Here is an 18300-nt window from a genome sequence, read left to right as displayed (position 1 = left end):
ATGTATTTTTCCTGTTTGATGAATATACAGGTACATATTTATACATGCACAACTGACATGCCTTGTAGAAGTACACAGATTTCCAGTCTGAGGCAGTGATATTTGAACAACTGCAGTTTGGATGAGCAGCAGTTGAGGAATTTAGCATAGACTAGCACAGTTAAACAAGATTTCTACAATTATAAATTGATGATGTAAAGTTTCAGTAATTTACTCTTGATATTGACAGAACAATTTGGGACTAATCTGTCTAAAGGACCTGCTTTAATTTTTTCAGGTGACTGGCTCTTGGTTTTTGTCAATCATTTTAGTCTGATTAGATCTTTAAATTTAAACATTTTTGTACAAGAGTTTTTCTAATAAGAAATTGTTAATTGCTAAACAAACAGGCTGCAATAACAAAATACAATTCACTGAAATTGTTTCCATTAGTTAAGCTTTCTCTCAGAGAATTTAAATATTTGCTGAATCTCTAGTCATTGTGCAGCAGTTTTCAGGAAAAATGTAATGGTTGGACTGAAGGAAAAAAAAGCGTCTCGCACAAATAGGCATGCGAAATAGAAGTTATTAAACTATTTTGGTAAAGTCAAATGTACTAAGAGAAAGTGGATCACAAAAGCAGATTCAGTTTTCTGCATTTTAGTTCAGGATTTTTAGGCAACAGGTTTTAAGAACCATGCAGATGGAAACAGTTTAGTAAAACCTAAGTCTTCTTTTGTTTTGTGGGGTTTTTGTTTGTTTAATTAGAGTATCTAATCTGTTTTTGCATTCTAAACTTTTTGAAACTCGGTGGATTGTTTCTTCCTGTTACTGAACATTCAGCTGGCTGGAAATGCACTTTAATTTGAAAGCGTTGCTATTTTCAGAAGAACATCTTTTTCAGCGTTACAGATTGATACATAAAGACTCCAGCTTTAACAGGAGTTGGTGTGTATTCTAGCATTAAAAGAAGTCCTTAAATGATAAATATAAAATACTTGAACGACTTAAAACCCAAAAGCGTAGGTTTACACTGTTTTCAAAGCAGGAGTCGAAATTCGAAAGAGCGAGCCTAATTTTGAGCGGAAATAGGAAGACTGCCGTAGTTCGATGAGGATTCCCGCCGACACCTGGACCCGGTAATGCAGCACCTGGAGTGGTAGCGGACGGCGTAGAGGTCTGATCTCCGGGAAGGTAGAGGAGCGAAACAGAATCTCCCGCTTTTCTGGTGCCCTGCTGGCAGCGGCAACACAAACATATTTTCCGCCAGTGTCCGCAACGTTTGCGGCGGTGCCCGCTCCATCCCCTCCGCGGGGCAGCGCCCGCCCGGGCTGCGCGGGGACCCCGCCGCACCTCAACAAAATCTGCTGCCAGCGGCACGGCGGCGGCCCCGCCTGGGTGGGCAGCAGCGCGGCGGCCGCTTCTCCGCCCGCTGGCGGGTGGGAGCGCCAGGGGGATGCGCCGTCTACCCGGGGAGAGCGGTTCCCTCCGCCCCGTCCAGGTAGCTGCGGGGCAGGAGCCCCGGGCGCGCTGTTCTGCCACGGCGGGGTGGCACTGCGGCGGGTACGAGTCCCTCGCAGCCGGACCCCGGAGATGCCCCCCGCGCTGGCGGTCGGCGCCGGGGGTGCCCCGAGGGAGCTCCTGCCTGGCGCTCGGACAGCCCGCGCTGAGCCCCACGCTCCCTCCGACGGCGGGGGCAGCCCCGCTGCCCGACAGCTGCCGCCGGGCGAGGGGAGGCGGCGGCCGGGCACCGCGGCCCCCGCCCAGGTGAGCGCCGCCGCTTCGGGGCGAGGGCAGGGGCGGCAAGGGCTGCAGCGGCTGTCCGGGTGATGAGCGATGATGGCCGGTTCCCGGCGCTGACAGGGCTGGGGGCGCTGCTGTCCCGGGAGGGGACCTCGGGGGCGGACTGCCCGCAGCCCTGGGGCTCCGTCGTGCCGACGGGCGGTGCGGGGCATCGGCTCTACGACGGCCACGGTCCCGCTCGGCCCGGCCCGAAGCGAGCGCCCCGGCAGGGCTGAGGAGAGCCCTGTAGCCGATTGGTGATGCCGGCCACCCTTTCCTGCTGCTGGAGATGAACTCCGGTGGGCTCGGACCTCTCCTCCCGTCTTTCGGCGGCTGGCGCCCAGGGCAGGGAGAGTTTAGGGCGAAAACGAAATAAGCGCGGCGGGGGCTTTTAGCGCCGTCATCGGCCCCGCTCCGATCCGAGCCTGCCTTTGGGCTTCCCTTGGCCGGGCGTTCGGCCGGCGGCTGCCCCGCTGAGGGCCGCCGTAGCGCGTACCGCCGGGACGGGCGGGCTGCGGCCGGCATGGCGGGGTGAGGCGGCGGGGAGGGACCCCAAATGCCCAGGCACTCCAACTCGGGGTCGAGGTGGCGGCTGGCCAGCGCGACAGGTTCCACTGGCGAGCGACGGTGCCTGTGCTTGCGGAGCAAGGCCGGTGTCAGCCCCGGGGCCACACTGCACCTGAGACCAGGGTCTAAGGCAGCTCCCCGCGGAGCCGGAGGGCTAGGGTTGAGGGGTGAGTGGCTGTCAGTGTGCCAAGTGGTGGGAAAGGCGGGGGGGACCTGAAGGAGACACGTGTGATGCTGAGCGTCGGGGAGGGTCTGTGCATCTTCGCGTAGAAACGGTGCTGGATGCCCTACAGAAACTGAGGGGCAGCTCTGGCGTCTCCATCCCAGGCACTGGAGGTCGTCTGCCTTTTAATCTCAGCGGCTGGAAATATATGTTTAAAATAATGACACCGCATAGGGAGGATCTTTTCCTCGTGTTTCTCCCCGCTTTCCCTTTAGGTAACCGCTGTGCCGTAGCTCTCATGTGCGCGCCTAGCATGAGAGGAAGGGAGGGAGGGAGCCTGGGAAGCGCTGGCTCCGCCAGTGGGCGTTTTCTGGTGGCCGGGGCTGGTGCTGGAAGCGGCACTGCAGTGACTGTATCTGCCTCTTTGCAGGCGAGCGCGCTCATAAGGGGCAATATTTGCCTTGCTCGAAGAAAATACAGATTGTTGCCGTTTTCTTGCTTTGAATGCGAGGTGGGAGCATGGGGGAAAGCGGACTTTAAAAGGGGATTGAAACCGCTTGGCGGTCAGTAGCGCCCTGTCCCCTCCGGCCTAAAGGGGGAACGGAAATGTGAGGATTTTATGAGGGCGGGGAGCCGGGGTACGGAGGAAATACTGCCCGGGAGTTGCCGGAGGGAACGCAGGACCGATCCGCGGTTGCCCCTTGTTTGGCTCCGTCCTTTTGCGGCTTCCCCTTTCGCTTTACTCCGGTATCTCTGCTAGACGTCCTGCCTTAAACTACCGCGAAAGGGAGGGAAGAGCGGAAGCATGTCCAACCCGGAGAAGCGGATCTTATCCCGCCCCTCGGCCCCCCTGGCTGCAGCACCCGGGGAAAAGCCCGGCTCCGGCAGCAGCCCGCTCCACTCCCATGGCCAGAGCGGTGGAGGTGGAGGCAGCGGCGGGTCTCCTCCTCCTCCCCCCGCTCCTGGAGGCGACTCGGCTCCCTGCAGCTCCCTCTCTCTCCTCCTAACAACCACCACCAGCAGCAGGAGCCGCTCTGCAGGCACAGCCTCCTCCGCCGTCTCCGCCAGCATCGTCTCTAGAGCGGCAGCGGCTCCTTTCTTCGTTCCAATCCCCTCCTTCTCCTCCGCTTCTCCATCTTCTTTTTATTTCTTGCCGCCGCCTCCTCGTTTCCCCTCCTCGTTTTCCTTTAACCTCACAAGTCTCCAAGGGAGGGAAGGAGGAGGAGAGGCAGCGAGAGCGGGAGGAGGAGGTGGAGGAGGAGGAGGAGGAAGAAGAGATGTTGGCAGAGCAGCAGCAGCTCACTTGATCGCCCATCCAGGCGGCAGTGGCAGGAGGAGACTCTTCTGTTCTTCCTCCATCCAGGGCTTGCTGCTCCGTTCCGCAGCCGGCGGCCCCCGGCAGCACCACTCCCGGCTCCTCCTCTCCCCAGCCGCCTCTCGCCCGTGGTCCTGCAATTCCCTCGGTGCTGCAGCAGCAGCAGCCCGCGGCGACGGGATCCGAGGAGGCGACGGCCCCGGCGGGAGCAGGACTCCTAGGCGGCAGCAGCGGCAGAGAGGCGCCTTCTTCTCCTTCTCGTCTCCCCTGCTCCTAGGGCCAGACATGGAAGATGGATCTAATTCTGCAAGCTGCTTTAGGAGGTTTACGGACTGTTTCTTGAATACAAGTAGGTACCGGAGCGCTGTGCCCGGCGACGGGTCGCGGGTGTCTCGGGGGAAGGCGAAGGGCTGTGTCCCAGGCTGGGTGCATGCCTTGTGGAAAGGGCATTTCTTTGTGAGTGGGGGGGAGGCGAGGACACAAAGGGGCCGTATACGTGGGGCGTGCGTGGACGCATGGAGGAGCGGCCGGGTGTGTATTGAGGATGCACGGACAAAGGGGATGCTCGATGTAATTGAGTGCTCTTTGTGGGAGCTGGCTGTTAACGCCTCGAGGATTTCGGCATCATTCCGGGATCAGATAGCTCTACGTATATGAATGTCAGTCTTTAGCTTGGTACATGCTTAATTTGCTCAGGAATGACACGTAGGGGAATGGAGACTGTCCCCCCCTACTTACTTGAACAAGCAGTAAGGAAGCATTATGGTATCGGCAATTGACAGAAAAGCGGCGGCGGAGGACCGAAAAGGGTGAAATGGATCGCTTCTTTCTGCATCCCCCGTCAGATCTGCCAGGCGCGTTCACATTCCATATTTCTGATTCGGCTTTGGTACCGGGTGCCGCCTTCCCCTGGCCGTGGCTCGTTGTAAGGCGGGCCAGGAGTCCGAGAGGAAACATGTGCTCCTTGCTACGGGGGGCTGGCGCTGGAACGGGCATAGTGACCGGCTGGGGGGGGGGGCTGAATAAAGGGGGAATTGAGGCGCTCCACAAAGGGCGCCCCGTAGCCAGCCGTTCCCAAACCCTGGCCGGCTCCCACCGAACCCGAATGCGGGGGAAGGGCGCGGGGCCGCGGTCGCCCCGTGCCGGCAGGCGGGAGTGGGGCCGGAGCAGCCGCTCGGCCTCCTCTCGGTGCGGGGCTCGGCGAGTGCCCTTCCCGTGCTGGCCGGGGGAGCCCGGCGGGAGCGGCCCGAGCCCTGAGGCGGGGTGTGGGAGCGAGGAGGAGGCTTCGTGTGGCACAAACTCCCCGTTCGCAGGGACGTGCGGCCCGGCTGCCCCTCGGGTGTCTCGCCCTCCCGCCTCCGAGGCGCTTCCCCGGCACGCCGCCCTCCGCCGGGTGGGCGCCGCGGGGCTGGGGTGGCCTCGGAGCGGCCGGGGCTTCGAGCCAAAACCTCCCGGGGTCTGGCTGCCCGTGTACCCCACCAGCCCTCAGTTGTAGCGGCCCGCCGGAAAATGTGCTGGGGTTCGGTGTGGTCATGGGACTAAAGAATTTACAAGCGGAGCATGTATCAGGGCTGAAATAATTTTTTTTTTTACCAAGGAACTTTTTTTTTTTTCTTGTCTAGTATTTTGATGCTTAGGGTGACTTCAGTCAGCTGTGGTTATATTTTCCTTTTGAGACAGCTTCTTAGTTTGTGGACCTATGCCTAAAGGTATCCCTAGACTTGAATTGTAATCTGTTAGTATACTTTGATAAAGGTGGCTTTTTGGATACAGGTAAACCATGTAGAGTTCACTGGGGGGAGGTGAGAAGAACTACAGAGATGTTCACTGAAACCTTGTTATCTGTTTTATTGCTTAGAGCTGTCTTGAGCACAAGAACCCGCAAGTGTGGTAGTACTTGTGTTCCAGGGCAGAGGTGAATAAAGATGATTATGTATTTGCTGCACTGTCTTTTTGAAACTTTATTCAATAGTTAATTATGTTACAGAGCTACATACTTGTTTAGTCTTGAGACCTGAAGGGCAGCCTAAGCTCTTCCAGTTTTAATTTGCTTTGTGTTTGGGAGAGGTAGAATGCTGCCATGAGTGTGGTATGATGCTGATGTTTTAAAATAAGTGGTCCTGAGACCAACGGACTGAGGCAGGGAATGTGTATCATGTAGGGCAATTCACTCCTTGCTAGACCAGGAAAAAGATGATGTGGAAAACATCAGCTTTGTTCAAAACACAGTTTTAAAAGCAGTAGTGAATTCAACTTAAGCTATTTTATGAACTCTTGAACACAAGAAATTTGGTCGTCTTTCACTGAATGTGACCTCTGACTGAAGATTTTCCGGCAGGCAGGAAAGGAGTAGAACTATTCTTTCCCCTGTGAGTTTACTGACGTCTAAGAAGACATGCAGCTTCTCTCTGTGGAAACACTTTTCCATACTCTGCAGCCTGTGCTCATGAAACTTTCAAGAACTCAAAAGTCTGATATTCTCTGCTCCTCTTTTGAGTGTGATTGAAACTGACCGATGGGCTCAAAAGGTATTAGTGAGGCCAGGCAGGTGGATGGACAGACATCCACATGCGGTACGTATGTACGTATGTGTACACTTCCCTCCCTCCCCGAGTGATTGCATAAATCTGATTTCCTTAGGAAACCAGGCTGAAAAATGGAGTGGAGGGAAGTCAAACAAGATACTATTCAGTTCCAGTGCAGCTACTGCAGAGAGCACTTGTCCAGCTGTTTGGAGTACTGTGCACAGTCCTGGTTACAGTGCAGCTGGAAGGCTATCATTGTTTTGAAGAGGATGAGATCATGTAAAATAATGAAGATAATGTGCTGTGTCTCATAGCTTTTGTCTCCTGAATTTTATTTTATGTTCTAAATCATACCTATGTACATATATATGCTCTTTGACTTTAAAGACAAAAAAAGAAGCCTAAATATTTTTGCAGAGAACCTGAGGAGTTCTGTAGGGAAGAGAATTGAGATGAATCCTTCTGGAAAGAAGATTTAAAAGTGATATAACAGAATCCTCAAGAGTGGAAAACAGTGAAATTGCTAGAGATGTGTTCTTCTTTCATCTCTGAGCTCTTTCAACTTGCATGCTCTCCAGTCAGGATTTTGTTAGAAAGATTATTTTTATTATTGTTATTATTAAAATTTTAAGTTCCGCAATACTCAGTTTGTGCCATATCTGGCTATTTATCTTATTAAAATTCATAATGAAGCATTGGACTGCAGAAGCTTATGTGAGCTTCATGTGGTGTATGTTGTTTTTCTTAACTGTTTAAAGTCTTGGTGCATAACACGGTGTTTTAAGAAACTTCTAGTATTGAACATCCTGGATCAATACTCCAGTGGAGTTCTGTCATATTTTGAATTCTGCAAGTTGCCAGGTATTCCAGTATTTCAGGTCTCTGGGAAATGTCTTACTTTTAGGGGAGCATCCTATCTTCCTTCCACATTCAAGGTCTTCTCTCATGGTGCTGGTGTAGCATATGTCATTTGTGTCCCATGAGTCTACTGGTAGGTATAAGTTCTTTACAGTATGTGGGCTTTCTGCTTGTCAGAGGATTAACAGCATATTGTTAGTATATGCAGTTATCTTTTTTCTGGCTTTTTTAGTCCATACCTTCACATGTCACAGAGACTTTCTGATTAAGCAGCACTCTAAGAAAGAATAAACACAGTAAGATCTGTAAGATAAGTTCAGGAAAAAAATAGCAATTAAAATTCAAATAATGTCAAAGGTATTCCTGTTACTTGATCTAGTGGGAAAGTTAATCTTGTCTTGAATCTTGTTTTTCCCTGGTCTGTGTATTCATTTTTTTGCAGTCAGGGTGTTAAATGCTGATCTTCAGCAATCATCCCTTGTGTGAAGGTGGGCAGAATTTTTACAATTAAATCATGCTTAAAATTTAGATGAGGTAAAAAATGGAATTGTCTCTGGTTTGCACCCCATGGATTCTGACTCCAGGTTAATTGAAAGCAAAATTATCACTAAAGTAGGATATAGTTATGATAAGTGAAGTCATTCAACATCTCCCATCAGGACTGGTGTTTCACATTTTGCATTAATGTATAGGAACACCATGTATCCCGGTCTGCAGCACTGCCATTCTATTTAGTGGGATAGCAGAACAATACATAGGGCAGACAGCAAGGAATGGCAGGGAAAGGTAATGAACACCATGCAAGCACAAGCAGTTAACAGTGGAGAAAGGCTTGCTTGGTCAGGTCAGGTATTTTTACAAGTGGTTGTCTGTAAAACATGCAGTTCCCATTTGGAATATCTAATGTCCTGTTCCTTTGACTCCACAGCTCTGCTGCCTGTGTTTGCCTGATGGCTTGGGAGTACCTAGCACTCATAAGCCTTGAGAGAGGAGGTAATGCCTTCCCTGTTAACTCAGTAACCTTGCTCCTCCTGTGAGATGGACTGTGGAAGGTGTGATTATGCACAGTGGGATAGTTTAGATGAGTTGGGAGATGATTTCTTTTTGCCACTTGTGTGAGGAGGATGGCAGTTTATTTAATATTCTGACACAAGGCCGGCAACTTCATTCACCCCATTTGTGTCCTTCTCCCTTTTGCTCATGTTTAAGCCACCGTCATCAGCTGGACATGGTGAAAACCTGATGCGTAAAGATGAGTTTTTATTCAGCAAGTACATGGCTTAGTGACTTGATTTTGAAACAGTCGTATGAATGCTTATTTCCACTAATGATCTAGGCCATATACCTGGCTGACTTGCTCTTATATCATCTGTCGTAAAGATCAGTACAGCAGTAACTTTTGTTTAGTTTAAGATTCTGTGCTGTATTCTAATACAAATATATTAACACCAATGTTCTCTCAATATTAGGAAATCATGGACTTAGTTCTAGACTCAGAAAGTTAAGAACGAGAGTCTGTAAGTGAGTGGATTTATGACTTGGAACGGGCTTATGCAGCCTGTTGATTGATATTAACCTTACCTGTATTTAAAATTGTATTTCAGATTGAGTTTAGTATCAGGTTATTTAATGGTACTTTAAAAAATATTTGGATTTCAAGTCATTCTGTTTAATAATTTAGAATTTTTTTTTTTTGCCTGTTTTATAATATCATAATTTTTGACTGCTGGGACTATCATTGTATCCTAAAGGAAAGCTAAAATCATAAGTAAAAAATATTTAAAGAGAAAAAAGGCTGTTTGAGGTTTTTAAAATTGTTTTTATACTCCCTCTGCTGGCTGTTTCAAATACAAGTACCTGTACTCGAACACTGTTACTAAATCTGATTTTCTTTTTGCTGTTTTATCAAGTAAGTAGTAAAGTGTGTTGATTTCAATTTTTTTTTTAATAATTAAAAAAAAGTATAATTGTTAAATGAAGAAACGCTATTTGCAGGAATGGGAAGTCTGGCACTTTTTTTTATGGAACAGTGTTTCCATTTTTGTTATACCTTGTATTGATTTTAACTCTTGTCCTAAAAACAATTTAATCTTTGTGTGTGTTGGTCACATCTTCACTAGTAAATTTCACAGAAATAACCATTCATATATTGTTCCAAAAGATTTGGTTAGCTATTTCATTTGTTGTAACAAATTGACTGTCCAGCTTTGAAGAACAGCTGTGATAAAACTAAGTAGTTATGATATGTTCTGTTAAATTAAAAAAAGGTAAAATCCAGTAATGAGTTTGACTTACTTCTACATAATTAGCTACAATGCCACACTCAAAGTGTTCTGCAGATGTAATGAATAATTTCTTAAGGTACTGGTTTTGTTATAGTAGTGTACAATAGCGTTTATCCAAAATATTTATAGCACCCAAAAATTTTAATTTATAGGAGCTTCAGAGGTTATATACAAGGGTTGCTTTATATATTATAGAAATGAAGGCATTGCATTCCCCATGAGTGCCAATTATGGCTAAAACAGTTCAGTATTTCTTGTTGGTATTTCTGCTAAAGATCTGGCCTGCTCTGTAGTTTGTCCTCGCTTGTGCTGGTGCTTGGCTTCCCACGGCCAGAGTTTGAAGAGTGCCTCCTACTGTTTAGCAGCTGTGAGAGTGCTGCTGCCTTTGCCATCTGAAGGCTCTCGCAGCTCAGCCTCGCTTGGCTTGGGGATGTGACAAGTTGATGCAGTTGAACCTGACAACTGTGTTGAATCAAGTCTCAGCTTTGAGCTCTGCTATTAAATGATGCAAGGTTTTTTTCTTTCTAATTTGTTTCAAGGTGAGGACACAAGATTTTCATCCTGGCAGGTGGGCTTCCCTTGCCATCCTTGTCCCCTTTTAAAAGCTTGTGAGAAAGTGTCATATTTCTGTGGTTTCTTCATCACTTCTTGTCAAGCTGTCATAATCAGTGTGGGAGGAACCAGCCTGGCTGGTGTTTATTGAAGACTTTGGCTCCTGCTATGCCAGACAATGTAATGTTGTGTTGCACACTCAAATGAGGCAGTTCAAAAGGCAGGTAACAGACTCACCACCATGACTTTGTTAACAAATGAACATTCCAGAATGCTCATGATGTGTTTGCTTTTGCAGGAGAAGGACAATCTGGTTAACAAGTTCTAAATTTTTACCATAAAGTTGTGCATTAATCTTTACTTTTTTGCACTCTATGAATACTTTATTTCAACACTGAAGTATGCTAATTATGTCTTAAAAAAAAAAAAACTTGGAAAGAATATGAATTAGTTAAAAAAATGTATCACTTACGAAGAACACTTTTATTTGCAAATTCTTTTAATGAATCTTTTCTCAGTGATTTATTGCTGCAGGAAGCTTTCTTAAGTCCATCTCCTAAGCACCTTGTCACAGGTGGCATTAAGAACAAAAACCAGTTTTTACAAATTTCATGTTCTTTTGGAAAACACATTGATAACAAGTTTTAGAGATTTTTAATAATAAAATCTCACATCATTAAGAGATGCCAAATCTTACGGCTCAAAAGATCTAGAGTAGGGTCCATGTTTCAGTGTATCAGTTATCACAATGTATCACTTGAAGACTTCCTGAAGTAGTTCTGGCTCAAGAATACTAAAAGAGAAGGCTTGTGACTGTTATTCACTGCCTTCAGAGAACACATAGTAATGTTATTGATATCTAATTAAAATATTAATAAAAAACCTCAATGTAGAAGCAGCAGTAGTAATTCTTTGGTGCTGGGACCCAAAGAAGAGATTGTCAGAGTCTGAGACCAGTTACTCCACCTTCCATCTGAAAACTGTTAATGTTTTCATTAGTACTTATTGATCTAATTTCTTGTTTCTTCATTATCAACCAACTCCCATGCAACAGAGCTGTACTTCTCTTAACAAAGTTTATTCAGCTGGTAATAATTTCAGCATTCTTCCTTCCTCTATCCTTTCACTTGCATCAAAAAGAAATCCCCTAATGTCAAGCCACAAATACTTCCTAAAGGAAACTTTTGCATATGAAGTTCTAATAACTTTGTACAGAAATATCACATCTCTAATCCTTCTGACCCATTCATACCGAAAGTAGCAGGTATTTGTAGCTGCTGACAAACACTGCTATACTTACCTTAGTAATACTGTTTGCTTTGCTTCACCCTGTGGGGAAGCTTCCAAATTGGCAGGAAAGAAGCCACTTTCTTTGTCATGTATATTTTAGTAGCATGTCTGCAACACTGTGGTTCAGAGAATAAGATGTTTATCCTGAATTATGGTGGCTAAATATGCATCCTTTTTATTCTTTTATAGTTTTCCTAACTGCCTAGTTTTTATATCTCCATTGTATTTCTTCCATAGTGTCTTATTTTATTTGCTTCCAAACTGGATAAAGCTACTTCTCTTTCTTCTAAAGGTCTTTGACTTAGTCTTAAAAAAAAAAAAAGTGTCTCAATATTTCACTAATGATTTTTTTTTTTTCCTAACACATAGCAGTTACGTTTATGGTAACTCATTATTTTACTTACACTGGGTTTTTTTGTGTTTATATTTTGGTTTTCTTTCATGCATATACAGATACCTTGGCAGCTTCTCTAGAGTGAATTATTTTTTGGAACATAGCTCTGTCGGATGTCCTTTCTTTGCATGCCTGTCTTTCAGTTGTATCTGTAATTTCAGCTGTATATTACTTCCCCCTTGTCCACCCATAAGCTTATTTTAGGTGATGTTTCCTTCTTGATTGCTGAATTGTGTTGCTTTTGTTTCTTCCTGCAGTGGTCTGGTGTCTTATACTGTCCTTTTTACAGTGTTTTTGTTTTCCCCAACTACTTTTGTTGCGTGAAGGCACTATGGTACTATTATTCTTCTTCTGGTATGGTTCACTTAAACAGTATTGTCTGGATTTTTTTGGTAAGAAGAAATTTTGCTTGGTAGTTTGAAAATGCTCACGATGTGTTCAGTATTTGCAGTGACTCATTGTATTTCCTAATCTGCCACTGTCTGCCCAGCCCTAAGTGTGATGTCAGTAGAAATTTTTTCTTGCTTTTTTTCGAGCACACGTAGGACTGATGAAAGTTACTGTTTGATGTAACAGGAAACTGAACTCATCTGTTCTCAAAACAGGCACTGCCTTAGCTAATATGCTCAGGTTTCATCATGCCAGGCTTCCGTGTCTCATTCTTGAGAGCAAATCGCTTTTTTGTGGATGTGTCTCAATGTTTCTGTTTCTTCAGACTTCAGATTTCACCAATAGACTCCTGAGACAACTACTCTTGGAATCTGCTTTTTCATGGATCTTGAGTGTTAAATGTAGTTCTGTGGCCTCATTATTATGAATGCAAGAAAGTGTTGGGATTAGAGGTGCTGTTTTGAGAAGTGCTTTGAAAATATCAGAGAGTATGGGTGACCTGCAGTCTCCAACGTTTATAGAACAGTGCATTCCCTGTACAACTTCTGGCTTAGCTCTTGTGAAGGTGGAGAGAACAGCATCATTTGGCATGCTGCAGGAACTTTCATAGACTCTTTGTGGGTAGGAATGTCCTTGTAGATTGAGTGTTTCTTTCAGACCTTTTTTTGACTTTTGTTGGAGCTATACGCAATGCTTACGCTTTTTGAACTAAGCACAGAGGATGTAGGCTTGAGCTTTAGTCCTGTCTATTCTGCTTAATTTTTAGCATGCTCCTTGGTCCAGTTTAGGCTGAGGCCTAATTGCATGCGTGTTTGGAGTAAGCAAAGGCAGACTGTTCCCAAAAAGCACTGGGAATTATGCTTGCCTCTTTGGACCTTGTGAAAGGAGAAGAGTTTAGCTTTGCAGACGCAAGCTGTGTCATGCCCCTGTACTTTGTAGCTAAGGGTCAGGCTCTGGGCTGTTTTAATTACTTGTTTAGGGACACAGCTCTGCGGACCAGCAGAGGAACCAAACAGTCTAAACTGTGGCAGTAGGCAGACCTTGTTTCTACAGACCAGGTTCTCCTAGGGAATGAGCTACAGGTTCTACAAAGTCCTGAATGAAAGATGCATCCAGTGAATAAGGGACCATATTGGAGGACATGGGTTGCTGCCTGAGTCAGCACAATTATTTATATTTTCTGTCTTTGTTTCCTGGACTTGCTGCTTTGAAAGGATTTTTGGAAGTTGTGACTAAAATGTGTATGTGAATGTTCATAGGAGAACAAGAAGACACAAAGTTGATCAGTTGACAAGGATGAATGAAGTGTGTGTGGTGATATCACATATCTTCAGTTAATGAAAGATGATGGAGACTTGTCCATCTAAGACAGCAGTATTGAAGGGACAAAAATCAGAAATAGAACAGGGAGAAGACTGGAATGGTAAGAGGAGTTTAACGTATTTATTGCTTAAAGGAATGCAATTACAGCAGAAGAAAATGTTCATCCTTATAGGGAAAGCTATTTATAAACTTTAAGAGGTTTCTTTTGGGGTAGATGAAAGGCTTGATATGTAAATATCTCCCAGGAAATTATCAAATTTCAAGGGAATCTCTTCAATGAAGCATAAGATTTGACTGAAGTAAAAGATTACTGTTTTTTAAGTGTGAGTGTTACTTTTCTTTTTAATGTCACAAATGCTTTCTTTCTGCTTAACAACTTTTTCCTCCTTAGTAACAACACAAGTGTGCCTGGTGAATATTACATACTTTATGAATGTACTAACAGATAATATTTTAATTTATTTCTTTATTTTTGCAGCTTAATATTATCTTCATGAATAAACCAGCTGCTATTTGACAATCTTTTGTTTATGCCAGCTGAGAATGTCCTTTACCATTGTTTTTTAAGGTCGCTCTGAAAGTTTTGCTGTTTTACCCCATGTGGTTTTAATTTTCTTTTTTTTTTTTTTTTTGAATGATTTAATTGTAGTTTAATAACTTATCCAGCTTGTTCCTGCTTTTTTTTCCCTAACAGTTTATTAAAGTGTAATTCTGGCTACATGTAGAGCACATGCCCTTCTCTGTCTCTTAACATGAATGGCCTTGGGTGGCTCTGGCTGTGGATATGTTGTGAGTATAGCTAACATCACTGTGGTTGGCTGCTTTGATGATGGTGACCTTGTACTTGTCCATGACAAGCCTTGGTTCTTGTTTACCAGATGATGTTGCAGGTGTTACCTTCTGATTTGACTGCAAAGCTAATTTTTTGTTTGCTTTTGTTCATTCAGCTGTCTGTACTTCTTTAAAAAATATGTTGAACTACTCTCTTAGCACTTTGCAACATCTTGTCTTAACAACTTGTGTTTGAATCAAAGCAACTAGCCGTTCTGCTGTGCCAAGAAACACTTTTTCCCAAGCACTTCTAAAAAGGAGGTTTATGTTTCTCTTGTTTCACAATTCTTTTGCTGTTTATGGAGCTGAAGGGAGGAATGGTAAGAAAGTTGAAATTTGCTAGATATATCAAAATTGAAAAGAGAACATGAGAACAATTACACAGTTATATTGAGCAATATTGGAATTTTTGAATTATTTTGCCAGAACATAAATTGTTAAAGCTTAAGCTTTGTTTAAATATAGTTCTGTTCTGAACTTCGCTTTGGAAATTAAACTGAGTTGACAAACTGATTTTAAGTCCTCTACAAAGACTTTAGTATTGGCTTAAACTCATATGATTTTTGTACGTTTTAGATGTCAGAGATGAGCTCTGGCAAGTCTACTAGTGGCAACTGAGATACTTAACCTGTGCTTCTTTGCTTGAAGTCACAACCAGCTCAGCAGAGGTAGCAGAAAAAAGGCTCAAGCACATTATTTGGCTTCCTAACCTGTGATACACGCAGAGGTGAAGGTCAGCTGACTTACTGAGCTGTAGGCTGCTGTGATGGCTGAAGAACTGCAAAGGTGTCCTTGGGTCCTACTCACATGATGGTAATCTCTAGAAGCAGAGTGCAAAAGGCTGTTAGGAACAATGAGGACATAAAGTGTTACGCCGTCTTCCTTCATTCCCCTTTCTGTCTGTTAATTCTGGAACATGTCTGATCCCAAAGCAGGCTGTTTCAGGGGTCTGAGATCTGTTAGGTGCTTGTTGACTGTCTCTGGTGTAGAGTAAGTTTTCTATTAGTTAACTTCCTGAATAAGTTCAGGAAGTTGAATTTCTGGAGTCAAAGGGTCACTCACTGGTGCTGATGGGAAGCCTGGTGACACGTCAGCCTGTTGCTGGGAGCTGATGACAGGATAACCCCTTTCATCAGCAGCTCATCTTAGATCAGCTTGACTGTGCTTGTACACTTACGCCATAGTTTCGTGGTCACTTGAAGTTCACATAAACTAACCCTCCTGTTTAAATAAATGGCCTAATTCTTCCTCCTTAAGGCTGTTCTTTCTACACATGAGTCCTCCTCCCCTTGTGCAGACATGTTTATGTGTTGGGAGTGTATATTTAAAATATGTTATTTAACATGGAAGATGGGGATATAGCATGATCTATTTAATGTAAATTCTGCCATCTTGGAAGTCAGCTTTATGAAAGTTTCTGCTTATAAGCTCAGGGTTTTTTTTTGGTCTGGTGTTTGGTTTTTTTTTCCTCACAGGACTTTCGCTTATCTTGCCCAGTACTTTACCCAGCCCAGAATGTGCATGATGTTGATAGGAAGTGTTACTTGGTATCTTCTTTTTTTTTTGTAGCAACCCCCAAATCCTTCTAATTCTACTGTGAAGACCTTTTACAGAGATGGAGTTGCTAGTTTTCTTTCGGGCTTTTCTACTGATCGTGGTTGCATGAAAGTTTTGTGGGCATGAAATAAGTTTTTTTAATAGAATCATAGAATATACTGAGTTGGAAAGGACCTGCAAGACCACTGAGTCCAGCTACTGGCCCTGCGCAGAACAACCCAAAGAATCACATAATGAGCTTGAGAGCACTGTCTGTGTGCCTGAGGGCATTGTCCAAACACTTCTTGAGCTGTCAGGCTGGTGCTATGACCACTGCCCTGGGGAGCCTGTTCCAGTGCCCAGCCACCCTCTGGGTGAAGAACCTTTTCCTAATATCCAGCCTAACCCTCCCCTGACACAATCTCAGACCATTCCCTTGGGTCCTGTCACTGGTCACCACAGAGAAGAGATCAGTGCCTGCCCCTCCTCTTCCTCTAATGAGGAAGTTGTAACTTCAGTGAGGTCTCCTCTCAGTCTCCTGTTCTTGAGGCTGAACAGACCAAGTGGCCTCAGTTGTTCATCATATGGCTTCCCCTCAAGGCCCTTCATCATCTTGGTTACCCTCCTTTGGATGCTCTGTAATAGCTTTATATCCTTTTTGGTGCTATGGGACAGTAATAGTCTCTTGCCACTTGCATATTACTGAAGAATGCAAAAGGAAAGGGATTAGGCAGAAGTACAATATCCACTAGTTTCCTTGGTCAGTGAATGGTTGGATATAACCTGAAATAATTATATCCACCACCCCTACCCAGCCCCTGCCCCAAGAACTGAGTGAACACAAACCAGTTCTCAAAGCAAGCCTGGAAGTTTTCAAAACCAGGAAGTTGCCAAATGAACAACGCTGTCCTCTTTCCAAGCAGCTGGGGAAACCTTACCAAAGTAGATGAGTGGCTACAAAGCAGAAAAATGGCAGAGCCACAGTGAGACTTTACCACTTGGCTTCTAATCTGGAGATCCCTCTGTCAGACAACATTGTTGCAATGATCCAAGCAGACTGTTCTATAGCTTCCTGTGACTTAATTTGTGTTTGTGTCTGTCTTTTTCTGTAAACACCTCCCAGATGCTGGGAATCTGGGAGTTTTGGATGAAAAACATAATAGTGCATCATTCTCTTCAAGGACAACAGTGAAACTACTTTAAAGGTTCTTGCATTAAAAGCATGAAGTGTGAGGTAATTATTAGTTTTGATTAGATCTATTTCTGCTGCTACCACTTTTCTAAGTTACATTTTAATTGAGGACAGAATTAATGCTTTAGCAGATAGCATTACATTTAGTGAGAAATGGAAAGAACAATAAAGATGACAAGTTTACCTCACTGCCATCAAAAAGACTGGGGGAGAAAAAAAAAGGAAGGAAAGACAAAACATGTTAAAGAGAAGACAAACTAGAAGATATTATTCAGATGCTTCTCGTGTATTTGCAGTTCCCAGTTTTCTGGGCACTTACCGTTTTTTGCCTCATTTATTGATCTTGAGCATTAGAATTTGAGGCAGTTTTGCATCACCTTTTGCGCTGAATTTGCTCTGAGTTTCAGAACATACTTTCTTCCTCCTATTTATTTACTGGTATGGTCTGGCCACAACTAATTGTGCTAAATGCTGTTGCTTAAAAAGTGAAAGATTAAGCCTACTGAGGGAGAACTTCAGTTGGCAATGTAATGTTTTTTGTAGATGTTTTCATAACTCAAACCTGCATCTTTGCATCAGTAGGGAAATCTTTCTGAAGCTATCTCAGAGCTCTTGAACTTCAAGATAATTATTGGGTTTTGGGAGGAGTGTCAATAAAGAGTGTAAATAAGAAAAAATAGATAAGTACCTTTAAAATTGTACAGTGGCAATATTATATAAAGTAATATCTCTTCAGTCTAAATGATGGTTACTGATACTTTCCTATGGTGCTATTAAGTGTGCTCTTTGTCATTTACATGCAGAAGCACGGATAGCAGTCACTTCCTGTCCTGTACTGCTGGAGGTTAAATGTTTACTTTACTTGCTGGTGTCTTTTATATTGTTTGGCTGCCAAAATCTGCCTGTGAAGGTTTAGTCCTTCAGTTTTATCAACTGATCACCTGATATGCAGTTCAATGAAACTTTTGAATTAAGACTTGGGATTTATTTAGTTAGTTTTAGCAGTTTATTTCAATCTCAGACTTATTTGGTAATAATCTTGTTCTGAAAAAAGTCTATGTATTTTTGAATTATTTTGGTAAAATGCTGCAATGCAAATATTGTTATCTTACTGACATAATACTTTCTTTTTTTAGAGCAGTATATGACTTGGGTACCACCCAAAATGCTGCTCTCCTATTTTATGTCTTCATAATTTAGAAACTTTGCATGCTTGATTTTTCTGCTGAAACACCATGAACCTGCTCAGCTCTGCACCTGTTCAATTCAAATTTAGTAAGACAAAGACCAATAACCCCTAAACCCCAATCAGTTCAGT

The 18300-nt window shown here is 44.2% G+C and overlaps 1 protein-coding gene across 4 annotated transcripts in view; it reads left to right on the top strand.

Moving 5' to 3' along the window:
• Nucleotides 1-18300, top strand: part of PDE10A (phosphodiesterase 10A) — a 354338-nt gene that overhangs the window by 178963 nt on the left and 157075 nt on the right. For 2 of the 4 annotated variants that reach the window (XM_042025093.1, XM_042025091.1), the window contains exon 1: nt 2894-4155. The exons of 1 other annotated variant lie outside the window; for it this stretch is intronic. In XM_042025093.1, the coding sequence (XP_041881027.1) occupies nt 3297-4155 (859 nt within the window). In that variant the 5' untranslated portion in view covers nt 2894-3296. Of the gene's footprint in view, nt 1-2892; nt 4156-18300 lie in introns of those variants that run through there. One more of the 4 variants, XM_042025092.1, reaches the window with a different exon arrangement.

Source organism: Corvus kubaryi, unplaced genomic scaffold, assembly GCF_017639235.1.
Source record: "Corvus kubaryi isolate FWS band 111438036 unplaced genomic scaffold, C.kubaryi_AGA036_p1.0 37266, whole genome shotgun sequence".
NCBI lineage: Eukaryota > Metazoa > Chordata > Aves > Passeriformes > Corvidae > Corvus > Corvus kubaryi.
This window is presented reverse-complemented; position numbering and strand designations above follow the sequence as displayed.